The 17,500-nt window shown below is 41.3% G+C and overlaps 1 protein-coding gene across 1 annotated transcript in view; it reads right to left on the reverse strand.

Annotated features, from left to right (window-relative positions):
* Window positions 1–2,687: 2,687 nt before the first annotated feature.
* The window catches only part of bms1 (BMS1 ribosome biogenesis factor), a 43,816-nt gene continuing 29,003 nt past the window's right edge, over window positions 2,688–17,500 (reverse strand). The window contains exons 21-23 of the mRNA XM_084567110.1: window positions 14,304–14,479; window positions 11,472–11,633; window positions 2,688–3,190 (exon numbers count right to left, since the gene is read on the reverse strand). Coding sequence (XP_084423236.1) covers window positions 2,963–3,190; window positions 11,472–11,633; window positions 14,304–14,479 — 566 coding nt within the window. The 3' untranslated portion in view covers window positions 2,688–2,962. The remainder of the gene's footprint in view (window positions 3,191–11,471; window positions 11,634–14,303; window positions 14,480–17,500) is intronic.

Below are 17,500 nucleotides of genomic sequence, written 5' to 3' on the forward strand. Positions count from 1 at the left end.
TCTCGTTTACAGTGCAACCACGGCGGATTTCACATGTTCACTACATATTACACAAACATATTTAACAGTTTGATATCTGAATATTCCGTTTTGATTAACGTTAACGATAGGCTACTGCTCCGCTTTCTGCTCAAGACTCGGCATTGTTGTCATAGCAACATGGAGCGTCTCTAGCCAATTTAAACTGCACAAGCTACAAAATAACTTATTAAGCGGCATTTAGCTGTAGCGATATGCCTATTAGGTAACCGTATACACTGCTATGTGTACGACTTCTACATTTGGTTACAACAAAGACAAAAGTGCTTAAAATAGTAGAAAACCACAATGTTTACTACGTGTGATGCTCGTGGTAGCCATCTTGGAAACTGAACTCGGGGTCCTCTGAGCCTCGACGAGTTGACGACTTGTATATACGACCTCGGGGGCGTTCTATTTGCAACTTCGGGTTCGTAACTCGGGAAAACGACTCGGAAAACGAGTTCGGTGGACAAATAGAACGCACCAGTCCCATAGAGAGCCGAAGTCCCGCCCCCCTACTTCCGGGTTATGGGACCTATCTTTCGAAAAAATATGAACGGCAGTCTATGGAGAGATAATAATTATTTTCTGGTCCCGATCGAATTGTGGCATGAATTTCACATATGATGTGTGTGAATTTAAAAGATAATTTTTCACGTCAAGAGATAAATTATTTGACGTAAATAAGCTGAACAACATTAGGTTTTGTATGAGATCGCTTAGTGAACTACATCTCTCTAGAGATCCCTAGAGAACTATGGCTGTCTCCTTGTTGAGCTTTACCGTCTTCTTCCAGGACGAAGGCAGAAGCATCAAACGAGGTGAAAATCATTATAAATCGGGTCATGTCGAGAGCTGTAGTTACACGAAGGGAGTTTTGGTCGGTTCTGTACGCGCCAGCATGCGGGATTTGTAGTTCGTTTAATTACGTATTTTCCATAGCGTTTTACTTAACTATCTTGCGACAAACTGTGACATTCTTGACATGTAAAATTATTTTTTATTCTGAAAAACAACATATGTATAATCCAAGGCACAAGTCGATCGGGACCAGAAAATAATTTATCTTTCGCCATAGACTGCCGTTCATATTTTTTCGAAAGATAGGTCCCATAACCCGGAAGTAGAGGGGGCGGGACTTCGGCTCTCTATTGCAATCTGTCAAAATGACGGACGGCCTTCAGATTTTTCCGTCATATTTAAAAAAAAAAACGGTCAATGATGGAAAATATTCGGTTAACGCGACCCCTGATATACACTATATTACCAAAAGTATTCGCTCACCCATTCAAATGATCAGAATCAGGTGTTCTAATCACTTGGCCTGGCCCCAGGTGTATAAATTCAAGCACTCAGGCATGCAGACTGTGAAACAAGACATTTGTGAAAGAATGGGCCGCTCTCAGGAGCTCAGTGAATTCCAGCGTGGAACTGTCATAGGATGCCACTTGTGCAACAAATCCAGTCGTGAAATTTCCTCGCTCCTAAATATTCCACAGTCAACTGTCAGCTCTATTATAACAAAATGGAAGCGTTTGGGAAAAACAGCAACTCAGCCACGAAGTGGTAGGCCACGTAAAGTGACGGAGAGGGGTCAGCGGATGCTGAAGCGCATAGTGCAAAGAGGTCGCCGACTTTCTGCACAGTCAATTGCTACAGAGCTACAAACTTCATGTGACCTTCAGATTAGCCCAAGTACAGTACGCAGAGAGCTTCATGGAATGGGTTTCCATGGCCGAGCAGCTGCAGCCAAGCCACACATCACCAAGTGCAATGCAAGGCGTCGGATGCAATGGTGTAAAGCACGCCGCCACTGGCCTCTAGAGCAGTGGAGACGCGTTCTCTGGAGTGATGAATCACGCTTTTCCATCTGGCAATCTGATGGACGAGTCTGGGTTTGGAGGTTGCCAGGAGAACGGTACATTTCAGATTGCATTGTGCCAACTGTGAAATTTGGTGGAGGAGGAATTATGGTATGGGGTTGTTTTTCAGGAGCTGGGCTTGGCCCCTTAGTTCCAGTGAAAGGAACATTGAATGCTTCAGGATACCAAAACATTTTGGACAATTCCATGCTCCCAACCTTGTGGGAACAGTTTGGAGCGGGCCCCTTCCTCTTCCAACATGACTGTGCACCAGTGCACAAAGCAAGGTCCATAAAGACGTGGATGACAGAGTCTGGTGTGGATGAACTTGACTGGCCTGCACAGAGTCCTGACCTGAACCCGATAGAACACCTTTGGGATGAATTAGAGCGGAGACTGAGAGCCAGGCCTTCTCGACCAACATCAGTGTGTGACCTCACCAATGCGCTTTTGGAAGAATGGTCAAAAATTCCTATAAACACTCTCCTCAACCTTGTGGACAGTCTTCCCAGAAGAGTTGAAGCTGTAATAGCTGCAAAAGGTGGACCGACATCATATTGAATTCTATGAGTTAGGAATGGGATGGCACTTCAGTTCATGGAATGAGTAAAGGCAGGTGAGCGAATACTTTTGGTAATATAGTGTATATATATACACACACACACACACACACACACACACACACATATATACACACACATATATACATATACACACACATATATATATATATAAATTAGATAAAAACATCTGATGGCTCTACCACAAGCACAAAGACAGATGTGAATCTGTTAAGTAGGAGAAACGAGGTCGCATTTTTGGCTGTTATTGTGTTTTATTAAAACAAAGTCCAAATGCCAGATGCAGTTTGTTTTTACAACCATCTTCAGATCAATACTATAGAACAAAAAACAAGACAAGTTGCACGTCATGCTGCTCACTTGTGCCTTAAATTGCCCCCCGGGGACAAATAAACTTTTCTGAATCTGCAAACCTGTTACAGTTATGAAGTCAAAGCCAGACCTAGTATCTCAGCCAGAATCTGAAGCACTTCCCCTCATGAAGCCAGATGCTGTGAATTAGTCATCTTCTGGTGCCCCCTTTAGACTGGATCTGTGGTTTTTCTGGTCCTTCTGGCCCATGACCTGATACATTTTTTTCTGAGCCTGCTTCTGTCTTTTCAGCTTGCCCTCCTCCTCTTTCTCTTTCTGCTGGAGAAACTCCTTGTGTTTGGCATGCTGCACCGTATAGGCCTTTTTCCTCTTGTAACTGTGGACTGTGCTCAAGGCATGGAGCAGGGCTGCCACCTATTGAAAATGGAACAAAGGCAAAATAATGTTTCACTGCATTATTATTACAGTAGCCATAACATCATCTTAGATTAGATTAGATTAGATTAGATTATACTTTATTTATCCCACAACGGGGAAATTCACCCGTTACAGCAGCAGAAAGTGTAATATACACCACGGAAATTGGGAAAAAAAAATAGGCAGAAAACACAATAACAAGGGGAAAAAAACAATCAACAAAGGAATAAGACACAAATATACAAACAGTACTGTTGTAAAAAATATTGCGAAGTAAGTGGTAAAAAATAAATATAAATAACAGTTGAAGAAATGCTCAATGTTTGTTTACATAATTTTGGCCATTATTTCAGTCAGTTATCATAACTTTCAATGGTGAAATCAGATAACCAAAACAGTTCTCAACTGTTTTTGTTGTCAGATCAGTATATATCAAATTAAATTAAATTCTATTTATATAGCATCAATAACAATACAAATTGTTAAGGCATTTTACAGAACCCAGCCTGAAACCCCCAGAAAAAGTATGTAACTATGCCCACGTATGAGTACAAGTACTGATGATGTTACATGAAAGACTGAAAAAGAATATAAACAAGAGCATAGGGACATAAAACTGTTAGTGTCAATAGTAGCTCTATTACAGGTGAGTTAGCTGCCATAATGATTGAATATAAGAGGTGTCATTGGCAGGGTGGACAATTATACACTGCCAAAAAAAAGTCGCCACCAAAAAAAACACATTCTAATATTTCGTTGGACCGCCTTTTGCTTTGATTACAGTACGCATTCACTGTGGTATTGTGGTATTGTGGTGGCCAATCCATGTGTGAAAATGATGTCTCATGCTCCCTGAACCACTCTTTCACAATTTGAGCCCCATGAATCCTGGCATTGTCATCTTGAATATGTCTGCGCCATCAGGAAAGAAAAAACTCCATTGATGGAATAACCTGGTCATTCAGTATATTCAGGTAGTCAGCTGACCTCATTCTTTGGGCAAATAATGCTGCTGAACCTAGACCTGTCAAAATGCACCACATCATAGCACTGCCCCCACAGGCTTGTACAGTAGACACTACGCATGATAGGTGCATCACTTCATCTGCCTCTCTTCTTACCCTGATGTGCCCATCACTCTGGAATCTGGATACATCAGACCACATGACCTTCTTCCATTGCTCCAGAGTCCAATCTTTATGCTCCCTAGCAAATTGAACCCTTTTTTCCAGTTAGCCTCACTGATTAATGGTTTTCTTAAAGGGGAACTACTGTTTTTTTTTTTACAACCTGGACCTTATTTCTAGCATAAAATACGATAGTTTACTCATCCATATAACTTTTGTGTTATTTGCACTCCTTCAGGAGATAATTAGATCAGCGTATATCCATATAGCGGGAGTGACTGGAGCATCGAGACGCAGCGCTAATGTTATTCCCCCGTTGAATCCGGAGTTACCTGTTATCATCATCTGGGGTCTGTAGATTGACCTGTCTTCTGACCTGGACGATGTCATCTCTGAGCGGCGTGCGCACCTGCAACAGCTGGCTTGTTTTTCCTGTAATTTGCTACTGCTAGTTTTTTGCAACAAGGCTGAATATTTTTCCGATTCTGAGGCTGTGGACGAACTATAGCAGTAGCAAATTACAGGTAAATAAGCTGACCCCCAGATCATGATAACAGGTAACTCCGGACTCAACGTTTCGATGCACCAGTCACTCCCGCTATATGGATATACGCTGATCTAATTATCTCCTGAAGGAGTGCAAATAACACAAAAATTAGGGATGAGTAAACAAAAAACAGTAGTTCCCCTTTAAGGCTACACAGCTGTTCGGTCCCAATCGCTTGAGTTTGCATTGTATGTGTGAAAATGCTCTTACTTTCATTATTAAACATAGCCCATCGCCCATCGCGATCAATCAGGATTTTTTTTCGACCACATTTCTTCCTCGAAGACGATGGTTCTCCACTACACTTCCAGTTTTTATTAAAGCGCTGAACAGTTCTTTACCCAATTTTAGTAGATTCTACTATCTACTTAGATGTTTTCTCTGCTTGATGCATGCCAGTGATTTGACCCCTCTCAAACAGACTAACATCTTTTCCATGACCACAGGATGTGTCTTTAGACATGGTTGTTTAAGAAATGAGAAGCTACTCATTGCATCAGTTGGGGTTAAATAACTTGTTGCCATTTAAAAGATAATCACCCATGCAGTAATTATCCAATAGGAGGCTCATATCTATCTGCTTAGTTAAATCCAGGCGACGACTTTTTTTTGGCCAAGCAGTGTATATCCAGGTAGGAATGGATGACTGTAAGCCATTAAGGCTGGGCAGGTTGATGAGGCCAGTACCACAGATAAGTAGTATGCAGTTCTGCAGGTTAGAAACACATAACTCTAGGCCTGAGACAGTCACAAGAAAATGGTGGAGGAGCAGAGGGGGAAGGGAAAAGGAGACAAAGCTAATAACATGCTAATCAGTAGTAGCATACAATGCATGAGTACTAGAGAGAAAAAATTAGATGTGATTTATATTCCACAACTGCATGTCATTAACTTTGGATGCCTGTAGTTATTTTTTTTCCTCTCCTTTCTGGTCCAAAGCTGCATCTTTCTGATCTCTGGCATCACTAAACGTGACACCCAGACCATTGTTCTGCTCAAGAAGGAATTTTTGGATTGCTGTTTTTTTTCATTCTTTTGACCTTGCTCAGAAATATTTGAACAGTGACAGATTTTTTTTTTTTTTTTTTTACAAAGTCTTCAACAAGTGAAATACAAGTTGGCAGCAGCTGCTGGCACTGTGCATACTGATTTTACTGTGCCCCAAATTGTTGGTGTTTATTTATATACAGAGTGCAAAACTGTGGATCTCAGGTGGTGACTCGATACATTTGAATGCCAGGTGTGACATACATAAAGCTTGAAACCTGTGATCTAATCACTCAGGACAGATGTTATACCCAGTCTGAAGAGGGCCTGAGAATTATTAGGTTTGAGGTCATTGTTCATGGGCACTGTGAAGCACCATCCCATCAGCTTTTCTTCATTTGTCCGAATCTTAGTGTCTTCATGCCCACCTAGCAGTGTATACCTCTATACCAGGGGTGTCCATTACGTCGATCGCGATCGACCGGTAGATCGCGAAAGCAGTGCGGGTAGATCGCGTGCCATTGAAAAAAATGTTTCAGATGTTAGTCTAAAACGTTTATCTGTTGCAACTCCAAAACAAACAGCAAGACAAACGTTCATCTTTATTTATTTTACTTTATATTTGCAACATGCCCTCAGTTCAGCGGCACACATCCACAGCCACGCACAACTTCAACAACAACTCAAGACTACCGTCTTTCTTAAAGAGACAGTGCTATTTTTCTAAAGGTGCAGTGCACCAATTTTTCTTGATAAAAACAAAAACAGAGATGGATAGAGCTTTTAACACTGTAGCAAAAATTTGTATGATATATATATATATATATATATGGGTAGATCACTTTGACTTGGTCGTTGTAAAAGTAGCTCGCGAGCCAAAAAAGTGTGGGCACCCCTGCTCTATACACTAGATGTGATCCAGCTGTTAGCCTCTTCGTCCATGCCATCATACTGCCTCCACCTTAGATTTATTATTTCAAAGAATACTGTTCCACAACTTGTGCAAAGTTTTTTCATTTGTTTTTTGATCAAATCTATTCTGGACTTTCAATTCTTCAAGCTTATGAATGGTTTGCACCTTGCAGAGAACCGTTTTATTCTCTATTGTAAAGTCTTGTGTTAGCAGCTTAAGCTTTGAGTGGACGTGTGACCACATATTGTTGGCTCACTGCAACAGTTTCCAAATGGAAATGCCACACTTGGAGTCAACTACAGAATGTATCCCTGCATAATAGAGTAAGTCGTTAATACACAGGATTAGATGTTACAATCGCTTGTGCCAAGATCCCAGGCAAAACACATTTAGAGGCCCTGTCCAACTGAGAAACCCTAACAGTTATGAGATATGACGATTAAACCTACAATCTAAATGAACTAAGTAAATGCTGCTGGCTTGCATGGCCCGCTCAGCAGCTAAACAAACAAATATCACTACTAGCCAACATAAAGTCATCAGATACCTGGCCTAGTCAACAGCAGCATGCAGCATGTCATTGGGGTTTTCAAGTGGGCACCTCCCTTCACCGACGTATCTTCCCACGGGACAGTAAGTTCTATGAAATAGACTACTTTCTCTGGCTCAGACCACTACACCAGATCTGGCCGTAGTTGGGTGCTATCTCAGTTGGAATACCTAGCAGCTCATTTAGCCCTCATCTGCCAGGCTCCTCCTACACTTAGCTGTCCTGTGTTATGCCTGATGCTTGCTAGTCTAGCCTTTTCTCCCTCCCGTACAAACTTGGAGTGTCTACTCTCTTTGTTAACGGCCAAGGAATTTACTTTCACTCGTTTTCCTCAATTGCCGCTGCTAAACATTTCAGCACCCGGTTGTGACGCCAGGTGTATCGTCCTTGGGAAAGACTAACCCTACAACCTGTCAGAATACGGCTAAGCGTACATACACAAGTGCACAGTGAGCAGGCAGCATAAGATAATGTGTACCTCTTCCACTACCATCTTTCTCCTTTCCACCCCTGATGTCTCCACAGAGGTTTCCCTGCACACAGCCCTAGGCCTCCACACCCTTGCTGTACATGGCCTGCCTGTGCTTGCTGTACTGCTTTTTTGGGTTCCACTTCCTCCCCGTTTTAACCGTGGGCGCTGCACTCATAACCACTGGATACTTAAACTGAGTGACAGTAATTTCCAGTCTAAGCTTAGCACACTTAAACTCCTCTGTTAGGCTGGTAACTGGGAGCTCCAATATGCCTCCCATACAAGGCTGCGCCGCTTAAGCAGCGTGGGACACCGAGCCATTTTCTGATAGATGAATTAATCATCCTTTCTAACTTTTCCACCTTTGAAAGAGGAACCTTATACACTGTTAGCGGCCACATTAGCCAGGGCAGTAAACCAAATTGCAAGCACCATCATTTTAATTCTTTCCTGGGAGTCCTGACCGGTCTATGCTTGAGATCCCCAAGCTCTTCACTGGCTTCTCCAGCACTGTGGGAACCACCTCATCATTTACAGCAAACTTCTTATCTACTACCTTTCTTTTAACAATTTAAATACTCCTAGATTTACTAGGCTTCACTTTCATCCTTGTTGTTTAACTTATTATAGAGTTGTATGCAGAGGTGGGAAGTAACGAAGTACAAATACTTTGTTACTGTACTTAAGTAGATTTTTCAGGTATATGTACTTTTACTCCCTACAGTAGTTAGTAATAGAGTTACCTTAGTAAAAAGGCGATCTATGCACATGCATATACACATATACACACACATATATATATATATATATACATATATATATATGCATGCTGATGTCCTGCGAACTGTGGGTTACTTCCTGTTGCTGGACTTCAACTGACTGGCTTAATGCACTTTCCCTCTGCCAAGCACCATTTCCTCCCTTGATGGATTCTGAGGTCCCTTACTGTTCTTACCTTTGCCAGCCACACACACAGACCTGCTGCTTCTTCCCACCTCCACCTGAACTAGTGGCTTCCAATAACATGCTTTGCCTACTCAGTGTCAAGTTCGTTCCAGAGTCAAAAACCGTATCACTCAAAGGTGAGTCATCTTCATCGGTATTTCATCGATATTCAAGTTTGTAGTGAAGTAGGGTGTAGCCCATGGCTTATTAAAGCCTGGGGTACTGATACAATGAGCTGCTAACCCATTGTAGCCCCGACAGGGACTGTTCCCTCCTGTCAGCTGTCTTTCCCTAGTTGTCAGCTGCACTACAGTAGTCCCTCTCTATAGCGCGGTTCACCTTTCGCGGCCTCGCAGTTTCGCGGATTTTTTTAGTGCAATTTTGCATGCTTTTTTTTTTTTTTACAGCGCATTGTTTTCTTCGTCCTGATCGGCTAAGGAAGAGCTTGCGTGTCGTCTTTTGCATCCTGATTGGCTAAGGGACTGTAGACCATTGTCAATCAATCTCCTCGTACGGTGTCTCTTGTACAGTACAGAATGCGTTCAGCTTGCCAAATTTACATATACAGTATGTTTGATCGCTGGCAGCAGGGGCGGGGCTTCAGGAGGGGCTGGGAGGGCGGCACGCCCCCGGCCCGGGTCCCGGAGGGGCCCGGGCACCTTGCGGGATCGGCCCGAGCCCCTCTCTCGCCTACGTGCTGGGGAAGGTGGGCCTCTCCCGCGGCTTGGGCCCGGAGGTGCTTCGCTCATAAGAGCAATGCTTTCATAGTATCACTATCAACTTCTCTACCTGTATGTGGGCTTATATAGGTTGCTCCAGTCAGGATGAGTCATGGTTGCCAAAAAACTTTACATGACTGACTTTAGTGATGTAGTAGGTGTACAGTATTAAATAAAATGTTGTGCTGTATGACTGGCGTTATTTTCACTCTCACATTTCACTTTACGACGTGCAAATTTACAAGTGGATCGCCGATATTGTCTCCAAGTGTATTTTGGGTAAAATCGCTAAGCTAATTGGTCAATTTCCTGACCAATGGGAGCCATGAGGATGGCTCCCATTGGTCAATTTCTATGCAGGATTACGGTTGATAGAATGAATGAATTTTTTTTTTGTTCATTTTGCTATCCATATTGTGAAGATCGGACAACTACCATATTCCAGATCGTAGAGTATAGACGAATCCGACGAGCGTTCTGTGTAGGCTGCCATCTTGTGGCGACGCCATTACTGAGCTGTTACTGGTATGTAAACAAACCTCCGTGATAACGCAGCCTCGATGACAGCTACAGCCAGGCAGTATGACTTGTTGGGTTGATGATGTTAGACAGTGGCCTCCAGTCACAGATGAAGGTGCAAACGATCTTACAGATTATTTATGAAAATAGCTTAAAGTAGAGAATGGAGAAATAAAGACATAATTGGAGCTAGGATGATATTATATCTACTTAACTACTGTAGCTGCTAGCTAACTAACGTTAACAAGCTAGCTAGGCTAGCTAACGAGGAAACTATAAAAAGATCTGTCCATTTGGCAACAATAAATAAATAAATGGATATCAAATAAACGAATTCATGTTTTTCATTTGTGACCACTGTTTATCTCATTTTCACATTTCAAAAGGAAAGTGTAAGGTACAGCTAACTGCTAGTGTTGTTGGTTCTCAGAGTGAGAGTCACAGTCAAGCAAATCAAACGTTAACAACAGACATAACAGTAATGTTACTACTGCCCCTTCTGTTGTTTTAAAGGTATTCAAGAGTATTTTCTCCTTCGCCTGGCATCCGATGATCAACAAAATGCCAACTACAGGTCACTGATAGAACACATAGTTCTAAAAGGACCTGTCCGATTTTCACAGACCATTAACAACACTCATACTGTACAAATAACTCTGCAGAGGAAGGATGGGAAAGTTGTACTGAATTGTGCTATTGAAACAATTTACAACGGAACATGTTTTCCCACTCGACATTATAAAACCAATAGGAGGCACTGGCGCAACGCTACCCAGCAACAGCTCAGTTATGGCGCCCGCTTACTTCCGGTAGTTTCGCCGGATTCGTCTATAGCTTTAACATGTGTATGTTGTAAAATGACGTTATGATGAGCTTTATTATTTGGGTTTAAAGGGCCCGGTCATGTGCCCCGCCCCGTCTCTGATTCGTTCCGCTAGTGGCTGGCAGTGTGACTGAAGTGCGGTATGTTTGCAAGTTATTGAGAAAAGTGTATAAAGTGTGTAGTGAGGGGTTTTGCAACCTTAAAACATTTATAATCATTGTAAAAAAATAAAACTGACTACTTCGCGGATTTCGCCTATCGCGGGTTATTTTTAGAACGTAACTCCCACGATAAACAAGGGACTACTGTATTCGAAACAGCCACTAGCCTAGGCTAGATATAGCATTTGTTAATACACCTGTCCATGACATAGCTTTAGAGTCAAGTGTCCAATCACTTTCAGTCCCTTGCAAAAGAGGGGGCTTGATGTTAAAGAGCTGTAATTCATAAACCTTTCTAACGATTTTGGATGTAAACACCTTAGAAAAAAAACTTGAATATGCACATTAAACTCATATTAATTTTAAACTGTAACATGAGTATGTAAACATGCTTAAATAAAAACAAATCCTTTAGGGTCCAGACATATGCAGTACTGACATAACAGTCTACAAAGATTTGGTGCTAAGCAAGTAAAATTGAATGAAACGAATGATTTGCAGATTCCGGTGCTTACCTTTCTCTCTTGGGGCTCTCGAATGACGCTGGGCCTCTGGAGGTCTCTGGGCGTTTTTCCTTTGGCTTGCTGCTGTTTGGGTTTGCTCTTGAAGGGCAGGGCCTTCTGGAGTTCCTTGGGAATGTGGAGGGCATTGAAATGCCTTTGGGTTCGGGCTACAGGCTAGAAAGGTAAGGGATATTCACAAATTTAATCATCATAGAAAAAACTGATGGCAACAGGTTTATCTCAAAGGAAATACAAAGTGACTCACAACCCTTCTGTCTGTGAACTACAGTCTGTAGTACTACCTGACCTTAGTATGCAAGCCGAATGTTTGCAATCACTTCACATTGGCAGCTGTATTTTTTTTTCCTGCACATTAAACCTTTAAGATAGTCTTGTAGATAGACACATTAAATTCTTCCAAAAAGTGTAATTTATTAACACTACAAAAATGTATACTCCAACACTCCATCACAATAATGAATCATCTGTTTTTACTGGATTTTTGGCATTTTGTTGTGGGTGTTGTTGTGGGTGGTGATGCAAAAAGTTCTGGAACATATAAGACTCAGGATGGGCAAAGTAATCTATGTCCTCTTGCTGTGTCTCTCCTTTCTCTTGCAGACTCTCTCCTCTCTCTCACTAACACTCTCCTCTTCTGGGGATGCTATCTCAAAAATATCTTTTTTTGGGTGAAGCATTATTGGATTCTCTGATAAACAGACACACAGCTGCATTGGCATAACATTGGCAATGAACAAAATGATGTCAAAAAGTGTGATTTTCTTTCATTGTAGTCTACATTGTCTTTGGCCAACTAGCTACATAAAAACTGCCCAAACTCAGTTTTTTTCCAAGCCTAAAAAGTAGCTTAGCCTAGGCCTACTAGTTAAACAATTAATAGCCTAATAATGAATGCTGCCTACTGACTCACTTTTCATGTTGGTGAGTGGTGGCTTTACATTTATAAACACACCTAGAATTATTGGATTCCCTTGTAAAGAGCCGCACAGCTGCATTGGCATAACATAGGCAATAGACAAAATTATATAATTTTTTAAAAGTGTGATTTTCTTTCATTTCTGTACATTGTCCCTAACCACCTACATAAAAACTGCCTAACACATTTTTCTAGGGCCATAAAATAGCTTAGCCTTGGGCTAGCCTATTACCAGGATGGAAGACATAAAAGTACTAACCTAGGCTTATTTTCTCATCCAGTCAGTGTACACAATGTTTTATAAATAGCCACTAGTGGTCTAGTGGTAAGCACGTTAGCTAATTTCGCCTGCGTTTACAATACAAACTAACTTGGCCATAGAACATTAGTGACTTTTTTGTTGACAACGCCATGTTGGCAGGAAAGCTCTGAGGAAAAATTAATGGCTTTCAGGCAGTCAGAGTTTAATGCGCATTGGAATAACAAGTAACTACAATAACATGTAACTGTTTAATCCCGAATTTCCTTCTCATTGTGAGTAGTTTTAGTGCTGAGTGAGCAACACCCATTTGCAACCATGTTATACATATTAGCCTAACTTGCCTTTATGAAAAGAAATCTGTTGGACATCATGTTAAAAACATGCTAAATACACGAGACATTACACTGGATTCTGCACCTGATATAAAGTGATCACTACACAAGCGAACCCCGTTTCTTGAGGGATCTCACCACTCCTGTTTTCTCGTGTCTGCTTCTTGCGCGTTTTATTACAGTAATCCACATTTTTTGCTGAATCCACTACACAGGCAGGACACAAGCGAAAGGGGTTGGTGTTTAACAATGTGATTGGCCCAGACCAGTGTCAATCGGCCCGCTGATCTACTGGTTTTAAAAAGTGTCAGGACTTTCGGCCCACCGGGAAAAAGCCTGGTATGCCAGATGGCCAGTCCGTCCCTGGTGCCAACATTGACTGGTATTTTGAACTGTTCAAAATCCCCTCCACCTTGACTAAGGCCCCAGTTCCAGATGAAGAAAAATAGCCCCACAGCATGATGGTGCCATCACCATGCTTCATTGTGGGTATGGTGTTCTTTTTGTTACGTGCCAAATATACCTTTTGGAATTATGGCCAACAAGTTCAACCTTGGTTTCATCAGACCATAACACATTTCCCCACATGCTTTTGGGAGAATTCAAAAGTGTTTTTTGCACAGTTTAGCTGGGCTTGGATGTTTTTCTTTGTAAGAAAAGGCTTCTGTCTTGCTACCCTACCCTACCATACCATACCCCAGCCATATGAAGAATACGGACTGTGTTGTACATGTACATGTACAACAGAGCCAGTACTTGCCAAAAATTCCTGCAGCTTCTTTAATATTGCTGTAAGCCTCTTGACAGCCTAGTTGACGAGTTTTCTCCTCGTCTTTTCATCAATTTTGAAGGGATGTCCAGCTCTTGGTAATGCCACTGTTGTGCCATATTTTCTCCACTTGATGACCGTCTTCATGTGACTAAGGAAATGTCGGGAAAAGTCTACTAGAACTGCTGGACTTCATTTGGAGTTAATCAGAAGCACTTTAAATGCTGGCGTGTACTGACTCCTCTTTCATATGAGTCTGAATGTGATGGGTTAATTCTGAACACAGCCACATCCCCAGTTATAAAAGGGTGTGCACACTTATGCAACTGCATTATTTTTTTTTATTTTATTTTTACTACCCTCCTCCTAAAATATAAATTTTTTTCAGCTGAGTTGTACAGGTTTTAGGTCACATTAAAAGGGGAAAAAGTTCTGAAATCATTGATTTTTGTCTTCTTTTTTTTTTTTACCTCACAAAAAGATGGCATTTAACATATGTGTAGACTTTTTATATGAACAATATATCAGGCTGAGTCATCTATACCTTGTAAAGAGAATCAGTGTTGGGTTTGTTGCGGATGGCCAGGTCCTGTTTGAGCTGCCCCAGAGTCCTCATGCCAAACCAGCTACCTTTTTGGCCAACAGGCAGCAGCAGTGAGGTGACAGGGTTGTAGAGTTGAGGAACAGACACTGGATACCAGGAGCGCAGGAACACAATGTCTGCAGTAACACGATCAGATGTAACAACAAACATCAATGCAAAGATACAGCAGCTTTCAGGTGCCACATATCACAGTCAGATTTGTTTTTACATCATTATAGTGAAGGTTTCGAGTTAACATATGATTAAACTCAATAAACTAAACTCAAGGCCCAAATAAATACAATACTGCTATTTGTTAAATAAAAACAATTATAAACCTTAATTGTCATGGTATTTTTTTCCAAACACAGAGGTGCTGTGATAAAACTAATCTAGTGTCATCTCTGTGATTTGGGGAGGAATTTAAATTTTTCAAGACTTTTATTTGCAGCTTTTTTCTGCTTCTTGTCACTTAAGAATTATGAAGGATGTGCTATGGATCAAAGTTTGGACAGCTGTTGCTGTGCAAAGTCGAGATGCCGCTGACCCATTTACCCATTCAGATGAATTAAATCATTAAATCAGGCATTAATGTGGTAAAAGGTAAAAGGTAAAGTGCTTTACTTGTCATTATACAATTGTACAACGAAATTACATGGTCGAATGGAGGGTTAGTCCTGAGCTGTGGGCCAACCTGACCTGGCTCCTAGCACCCATGTTTTTTGATGATGGTGGGAAGAAACTGGAGTGCCCAGAGGAAACCCACGCAAACACAGAAAATCGAACCCTCTACGCCCCAGGGATTTGGGCCGAGCACTAACCACTGTTCCACTGTGCTTCCCCAATTCAACTAATTGGTAAAGATGGAGCGGATTTAAATACTGCCACGTCGTTTCGTAGGCAGTGAAACAGATGGAGGCTTCATTACTGAATAATGTAAGAATAATCCTGTAGTATTCTTTTAGTTAGAAAATGATTTTCAATCCACTTTTTGTGTTTGGCCCATGATTGACATGTTTAAGATGAAATCATTGTCTTTGATTTAGCACAATGTTTGAATACAGACGTTTACAAAATGAGAAAGTCTGTGTGTATCAGTCTGTATAAAGTCTGTATCAGTAACAGCAGCCTCAGACACGCCTTCATTTGCGGCGCTGTTGTCATCAAAGCCTCCTAGAATAGAGTAAGAATACAGTAGACCTGTAACCACATGACTGTGCCAATAACTCATGGATGTATTAAGGAGGACACAATACTTAAATGGCGTCACACACACAAAAAAAAACAGTTTTTTTTTTTTTTTTTTTATAGGTCATGGGAAATATTCTACCTCTGTGGATTAAAAATGCATAATAGAAGCAACCTTTTTGTTGGAAGAGCTTTACTGATGAATTTTTTCTAATGGTTACCTAGAAAAAGAATGCCTGTTGGATCACAAGATTTTTTTATTTTTTTTTTTTACTGCAGCACCGTAAGTGGTAACATTCATGTCTGGCAATGACTGCAGCCATGACTTTATCAGCCTACTTGAAGATAGTTATCATTCTCCTCTGAAGTTTTGCTATACACTTTTCATAGTGTGCCATCATTGCTAACCTTTCCGGAGGAAATATCTGTAGAAGCTCAAAAACCCTAGCTAGTGTGCTCCCCCCGAGACTGTATAAAGAGGAAGGATGGAACAGCTCCTCAAAAGTGAAGCCAAAGCCAAAGCCAAAGCCAAAGCAAGTAGAGCTCCCCCCGGTGGCTGCCTGCAGTATAGGTAATAAACTCCACCACCTCCATGTTAGTGGATGGGGCTTGGGACAAACTAAAATAAATGTCAAGCATGGTTTCTGTCATTTTAGGTAGTTAATATAATGCTGATGCATACTGAAGTATCCATTTTTCTGTTAAGCTTCATTTTATTAAGTTATTGGACGCTATAGAAACAGAATGAGACATCATGGTGACTACAAGATGCCTTGCCAGCTGCTCTGTGAAGTGGTCCTGTAGGACCAAGACAGTGGCAAAAAAAAAAAAATCATAAGTACAGTGTATAGTCAATTAATAAATAACTAAACGAGGTGCCTGGCAGCAGCAATGCACTCTCTTAGGATATAAACTAAAACGTTGTTTTCTACAGATGGCCTAGACCCGGGCTATTCAATTGGCGGCCCCCGGGGCCGCATGACTACGGCTAATTGTACATTCTCTCGTGCAGTAGGAGATGGTATGCACACGTTTAAGTCGGACCTATATTTTGAGGGACCGCACATGACCAATCAAAGTCGCTGTTCGCGCTTGAGTGCAACGCTCTGAGCGCTGACTGTATATACGCCTGGCTCTGACCGCTCTGACTTCTTTCTTTCAAGCACAAAGGTTGGCTAACAAGACAAAATATCTCTCTCTACTTTAAAAAAAAAATTAGTTCAGTAGTTGTCCATATCAAGAGGGTTGCCAACCGTCCCTGAAAAACTGAATCGTCCCGTATTGAGCTGAAACAGGACGCACTTTGTCCCGTATTAGCGTGAGAATCAAAAATAGTGTGTAAAATGTCAATGGAATGAATGAACAACAGGGCGCTTTATGTGAAAATTTACAGTAAACTTATTCCCAGGAAATCCTGCTCATCTCATTGGTCGAGGTACTGTTGCTTGCGAAGAAGATACCGGAAGACAACAAAGCAACAACTTTTACTCGCACTTTCTGTTTGAGCTTTTCTTATTGCACTTTTACAAGAGGAATGTTCTGCTTTCTATTGTTTTATATTTATACAGTTTTAAGTTAAGCAGGACAGGTTTCTGTTAATTTTGTTATTTTGTATTATAAATTGTTGAATAATAATTTGTTTTGCATGTGTTCATATCACTCAAAAATATGCATCTAATTCAATTCAGGTTCGAGTCAAATAATTCAAAAATCGTTTCACACACACAAAAAAAAAAAATTCACCACGCCGGGAAGGGTAAAGGCAATCAGGTCGGCTGACCCTGTCAATGAGGTGTCCCTTATTTATTTTTCAGGGAGTTGGCAACCCTTTGTGCATATGTTGTTCTGCATTTACAAAGTAGAATACACTGACTCCTTCAGTATGTTGTTGTAATTTCTTTATTTGTTACCGTGATTACGTTTATTCTCTGGCCCCTTAGTTTGCCTCAGTTTCATGAGCTGGCCCCTAT

This window comes from Chelon labrosus (genome assembly GCF_963514085.1).
Source record: "Chelon labrosus genome assembly, chromosome: 19".
Taxonomy (NCBI): domain Eukaryota; kingdom Metazoa; phylum Chordata; class Actinopteri; order Mugiliformes; family Mugilidae; genus Chelon; species Chelon labrosus.